This window comes from Frankliniella occidentalis, unplaced genomic scaffold, assembly GCF_000697945.3.
Source record: "Frankliniella occidentalis isolate FOCC.00 unplaced genomic scaffold, Focc_3.1 Scaffold110, whole genome shotgun sequence".
Taxonomy (NCBI): Eukaryota; Metazoa; Arthropoda; class Insecta; order Thysanoptera; family Thripidae; genus Frankliniella; species Frankliniella occidentalis.
The window spans coordinates 300,666-306,777 of NW_026267238.1; the positions used below are offsets into that span (position 1 = coordinate 300,666).

Genomic DNA, 6,112 nt, shown 5'->3' on the forward strand with positions numbered 1-6,112 from the left:
TGTTAATGACTTTTACAGAGCCACCACAAAATACTCATCCCTGGAGAGGCTCTTGAAATGCCCTAAAAAAGCTAAATTTTAGTGCCTTTGAACACGTTCGTGCCTTTCTAAAGGCATTAAAAAGGCACTAAGTCATACCCCTTTTTTCCAGTGAGTGATTGGTTGGGTGCATACCAGGAGGCGTTTTCCGAATATCTATTGATGCAATGAGAGAAATTATCTATGAGCCATACATGCGTCCGTCCATCCATATGTATTCATCTACCCACACATCCCCCCCTCCCCTTCCTAGGTGTCGGCGGCCCTGTGTTGTGACCGTCTGATCGGCCCCACTTTGGACCTGATTTATCTCTTCCCAGCCTACTCATTACACTTTACTACTGCCACTATCCGTATGGGCCCGCCGCCGCCGGGATCCCGCCAGGTGGGTGACGTGCAACAAAAAAGTGCAACAACAACAAGAACGGCCTGCACCCGACCGAGGCCGGCCGGCCCAGCAGCAAGGCGAGAACGAGAAACACAGAAGTGAGACGTTAAAGAATGAAGGGAAAAAATAAAGAAAGGAGTGAGAAAGAGAGGAAAAAAAGTGGTGGGTGTCGGTGCAGGGCGGCTCTAATTGCGTGAAAAGTATAATCCCTCCGACCCATCAGCCTATAACTCGCGGCGCCTCAAGTGCCTTGTTTGCAGCTCCCGCCGGCGGAGCTCAGCGCAGCCAGCGGAGCTCTCTCACTGATTAAATAATTATTGGCTTCCTGTTCGCTACCATACCGCCGCTCCGCCTGGCCAGCGTCGTCAGGGAGGCCATCAGCCGGACGCGCAGACGACGGTGTCGGTGGTCCGTGCGAAATGTACTAGGCGATGGGCGATAGGTGGTGCACCACCTATCGCACCACCTATCAACAACATGTTGTTGATAAGGTGCAATCACCTTAGTTGGTGGTGGTGGTGGTGGTGGTGGTTGTTGTTGTTGTTGTTGTGGTTGTTGTGCTGGTGGTGGTTGTTGTGCTGGTGGTTGTTTCAAAGTTTTGAAAGAAATGAAAAAGCGGCATCAGCTCTGAGTTTTATTTTCTGCACAATGTACCGACCGACGACGCCGTGGATGAGACTACTACTTCTCGTACCGCCTGCCTAGTTTGCTGTGAGTTAGCGCGGGTAAACGCGGCGCCCGCGGCGTCTACCGAACGCCTGGCTCCGCCCCCGCCCGCCACTTCAGGGAGTGAAATATTAAATAGCTGATAAATAAAGAGCAACGCCCCTCGGCTTTTTCACCCCCGGCTTGCCGCGGCCTGGCCCCGCCCCCAGCGGCATACTAATGCACCTGGCGAGGTGTCACGATCAACCTCCTGCAGATCCGTTAGGCTTTTCTTCATCTGACCTTGGTGGACGGCGTAAGAGGACGGCTAATCCTCCAATAAGTGAAATCGTATTAATTACGCTTTACCGTCATTTATGCTGTTGTTTTCTTTTTCTCTTCCCCCCGCCTCCCGGCGAAGGAGCTGGCAGGCTTCCCGACGTGTGTGTGTTGCTGAACCAATATTTCACAAGGCGATCGGACCGTCCAGCGCAGCGTCCAGCGTGGCGAGTGATTGAAATGTGGTATAATGCGGTGATTATCGCGCGCCGTCTCAGCCCCGCCCCACCCCGCCCCACCCCGCCACGCCACGCCCCATTCGCAGCACTCATTACACGTGTATAGCGCAAGGCGCACCTCCAGCCAGCCCCGCCGCTCGGCGCTGGTCAACTCGAATCAATTATCGGCCAAAGTTTTGCCGCTGTGTGGAATGGACGGAGGACATGCACACTGGACGCGTGACCGGCGGTGAGGGGGGCTATCGGCGGAACACGAAAGGCGGTGTATATGGGGCTGCCAGCGGCGCTGATAACACCTGCAGAATAGCTCAATCACTTATTGTGTTTTTCTTTCCCCAAAAAAACTTCTTTTTTTTCAAAAATTGTTATGGTTTATTTTTCTAACTAGTTTTAACAATGGAAACAGTACATACCTTCTCTTATTGTTGTTGCTGCATGTCACTTCTCTTGGCAGCCCATCGGCGCTGCTGGCAAGGGCGCGCGTGATCCTGCTGAACTGATTTCTAAGGGCCTTGATGTGACACCACGCGCCTGCAGGGGGCCCGCGCCCCGCTGCCGCGCCGCTGCCCTGCCCGCGCGCTGTTCTCTTCTCTGTTCGGCCCCATTGCACTCCGGGAGGTGTGCCCTTAATTAAATATAAGCAGCGCCACGCCACGAGAGAACAAGACTCCTGCCGGCTGCCTTAATTGCGCGGAGTGTCGCCGTCGGCGTGGCGTGGGCGACGCGTCTTGTTAACGGCGCTATAGGCCCCTCCAGGGTCCCTCGGTGGGGGCGCCCGCGCAGCGCCGCGAAGCACAGCGCAGCGAGGTGGGGAGCCCGCCGCGCCCCGCACGCGGCCTGCGCAGCTGCTGCTGCTGGTGGTCGAGCTGGTGGAGGTGGTGGTGGAGGTGGTGGTGGAGGTGGTGGTGGAGGGGGAGGTGGTGGTTGTGGAGGTGGTGGGGGTGCTGCCTCTGCTGCCTCTACTGCCTGCCTCAGCTTGCCTCTGCTGCCTCTACTGCCTCAGCTGCTGCCTCTGCTGCCGCTGCTGCTGCCGGGGCTGGCGCCATTGTCCTGCCGCTATCTGCATGAATAGCCAGGACCACAGCAGGACACAGGACACGCGGGGCGTGGCGTGGCGGGGCGTTGGTGGGAGGACGCGGGGGCGGCGCAGGCACACACCTGGCGGCAGCCCCTGCTGCTCGTCGCAATGGTCGTCGTGTGTGAGTATGAGAAATAAAGGACGAACGCCGCGATGTGTGAAGAGATATGTTTTATTGACGGCGGCAGTCTTATTATTATTATTACTATTATATTGATCTTTCCGCACCACTTCGTGTCACAGAAGAGGAACCACAAATATGATGTACTTCATTGCCTTTTACAATAATTTCCCCAGACGCAAAACACTATTTCACTTCTTTGATCCATTAACCTCCCCAGTGGTTATCCGTGTTACATAAACAAATAACGACATAAACTAACATAAATAAATTAAAACAGGAACAGGTGATAATACTTTTTCTTTTCTTTGTCTAAGTCTCTAGCTCACTTTTACATTATATACAAACAATTTTCCTTAAAATATGCTCGCATTGACATGATATGCGCTGTGTCAGACGGGTCGCGGTGACGGCGACCTTCTCGACAGCAGCGACTCAATGCTGAAGGGGTTGAGCCGGCGGGCCTTGATGGCCGCCGGGGGCAGCAGGGTCACGGGGGCGGCGGGCGGCCGCTCGGTCTTGACGGCGGCGAGGGGCGGCAGCGGGGGCGCCAGGGGCGCCAGGGGTGGCAGGGGTGGAAGCGCTCTCCGCCGGTCCAGCTGCCTGGCAGGGGACGCGGGGCCGCGGGACGCCGCCGGGCCGGGGCTGGGGCAGGGGCTGGCGCAGGGGCTGGCGCCGGGGCTCGGGCAGGGCCGCCGCTCCGGGCTCGGGCTGCACCCCCTCTTTACGTAGTTGATCGCCTCCGGGACCTCCGTCCTCCTGGAAAAAGAAGGTCGGTGAGGGGGTTGGTTGAGGAGTAAAGAGGAAGAAGGAGGCAGCCGTTATCGCAGATGGTGTGTGGCGTGGCCGGCTTGTGGTTCTTTGGAAGACGCTGCTGGAGCAGTGCAAGTATAGGGAAACATTTTAGATAGTCCCCAAGGCTGGCTTTTTTGGGGCACCAAGAATTCTACATTAAAAGAAGCAACAACATAATATTGGAAGAAAAATAAGTGAACAAGACAACTATCCCTACAACGAACGGAAAATGCGCAGAAAACTTTCTCAAAAGTAACGAGACTGTTGAGATTTTTTTTTCACCTCTGGTGTAAGATTCTACTTGTTCTTCTGAGACCCCGCGGCCTTGCTCGGCGCTGGCGCTGTGCTGGCGCAGGGTAACCGTTCCACGGGCGGCGCGTCCCCGCCGATACACCTCTGATCGGATCATTAATCCCGCCCGCTCAGAGCGCCCGCTCGTCACGAGGCTCGTCACTTGTCGCGTCAGGCCGGCACCGCAAGGAAGGTCGGCCCATCACACACGCTCGCGCCGCCGCCGCACCGCGCCGCGCTCATCCATGATCGATTATAATTACCCACGTGCATGCCCGACCTGCTTTCGTATCGTCACGCGGCTGCCGAAGGCTGAGCTCCGACCGACAGTCTTCGCGGACGGTGGGGAAGCGAGCGAGGCGAGAGCGCGGGCGCGAACAATTGTTTGAAATCGCGCAGGACGCGTTCTGCTGAGCGACAATCGCGACAAACTCTTTTGTCAATACGCACCTGTGGTAATCGTCGTCGGTCAGGCCCAGCAGACGGTTCCGGTGCTGGTGGTGCCGGTCGTCGACGGCCTCCTCGTCGACGAGCTCCTCCCGGTCGTCGGCCTCGTCGCCCACCACGTCGATCTCGCGGTGGTCGCCCAGGCGCGAGCTGATCTCGCTGCAGCCGCTGGACCAGTCGCAGTGCAGCTGCGGCGGCGGTATGTGCCAGGTGGGGTGCGCGGCCCCGCGTTGCTCTCCGCCCCCAGCCCCGGAGTGGCTCAGCGGGTTGTTGTTGCTGCCACCGCCGCCGCCGCCGCCGTGACCGCCGTTGTTCTTGTTGCTCTTAGCCTTCTGCTGAGCCTCCCACTCGGTGCGCAGCGTCTCCAGGTCTACGGTGATGCCCTTCGCCGCCAGCTTCCTCTGCAACAAATGCAAGGATTTTGTTTAGAAGAAAACCTCTTAATTGTTTCAAGAGAAGTTTCAAGTTTTTCAAATTTTTCTGGAAATATTTCAATTTTTTTGCATTTTCCTGGGAACATTTCCGATATTTCGGAAAGATCTTCAGACTTTAAAATCCCCCCGCAGCGAGAGATGAAACGGCAGCCTGCTCACCTGCTGCCGCTCGAGGGACTTCTTGATCTTCTTCTCGCGCCGGTCCTGCTCCTTGCGCCGCAACTCCTCCTCGGGGATGGGCTGACCGCTGCAGGTCTGCGGGTGCGCGTTGTGCGCCGGCCGCCCAGGGCCCTTCTTGGTGTGCTCCTTCTTGCGCCACTTGGCGCGCCGGTTCTGAAACCACACCTGCAAGAAAGAAGAATGAGCTGTGCTTAAATTTTTAACAGAAAAAAGAAATGAATCAAACGGAATGGTTTTGCAGTAGCATTTTAAGAAGCGGCAGTGGGCTGCAGCCGCCTCGTCATCCTGCAAATAACGCTACACGTAAAGCCCAGCCCGCGGATGTTTTGTTTTGGCCGTGACAGGTAGCACTGGCGGCACCCGGCCTGGTCCGGCGGTAGCATTGTGCTCGGTACGTCTCATCAGCGAGTGCGTCTTCTCTAATGTTTTTGCCCGGCCGTCCGACACGGGACATCCATCTTGTTCACACCCCCCTTCCCTCCTCCTGGCGCCTGTGGTCCGCATCGCGTGACGGCGCCCTTGTCTGTCTCTCTTTACCTCCGTTTGAGGCACTTTGCACTTAGCGATACCTTAAACATCTTGCTCAAAGGGTTCTAAACGCAACCGACGTGTTCGATTTTGCATCCGTTGATGAAAATTTTACTTATTTGAGGACAGCGCACATATTTTCGTCAGTCGTAATGTCCTTCGCGCACAGGTTATAACAATAGACCGCTACGCGGAACGGTGGTGTACGGACACGAGACGCGCGTCGCCTCGCTGCCACCTTTACGACGGCCGCACACTCTAAATGGGGAGGGACAATTTTTGTACCTTAGTTAGATGTGTCTTTGAGCACATCTTCATCAGATACAAATTTGTCTGTACAGAGGTACAAAGTGTACCTAGGCTAGGTACAAATGCTATATTTTGTATGTGACTTGGATGCAAATTTGCATTTGGTTTAGATGTGCTCAAAGACACATCCAGCCTACGTACAAAAATTGTCCCTCGCCATTTAGTGTGCACCTGCGCATTTCCATCAGTTATTATTGTCACAGCGCTGATCGTCTGCTTGGTGTGCATTTAAAGTCGACATTGCTTTCGCGGTAAGTAAGAGTCTCGCCAAGTGTCAGTAAGTTTCTATCTTAAAAACTACCCCGGTAGTTCTGATTATTCAAAGTAAAGTGTCTAAAA

The 6,112-nt window shown here is 55.5% G+C and overlaps 1 protein-coding gene across 1 annotated transcript; it reads right to left on the reverse strand.

Annotated features, from left to right (window-relative positions):
* Positions 1-2,822: 2,822 nt before the first annotated feature.
* Positions 2,823-5,514, reverse strand: LOC113205618 (uncharacterized). Its single transcript, XM_052270105.1, has 4 exons — positions 5,506-5,514; positions 4,916-5,221; positions 4,326-4,723; positions 2,823-3,548 (listed from the first exon to the last, which is right to left on the reverse strand). The coding sequence occupies exons 1-4, from the start codon at positions 5,512-5,514 to the stop codon at positions 3,182-3,184; spliced, it is 1,080 nt and encodes a 359-aa protein (XP_052126065.1). The 3' UTR covers positions 2,823-3,181.
* Positions 5,515-6,112: the final 598 nt, after the last annotated feature.

What these genes read in the sequence shown, in the direction of transcription:
- LOC113205618 (XM_052270105.1), bottom strand. An exon ending in AGTCCCTCGAGCGGCAGCAG is followed by an intron (nt 4,724 to 4,915) that starts GTGAGCAGGCTG and finishes CATTTGTTGCAG; the next exon opens with AGGAAGCTGGCGGCGAAGGG. An exon ending in ACCGACGACGATTACCACAG is followed by an intron (nt 3,549 to 4,325) that starts GTGCGTATTGAC and finishes TTCTTTTTCCAG; the next exon opens with GAGGACGGAGGTCCCGGAGG.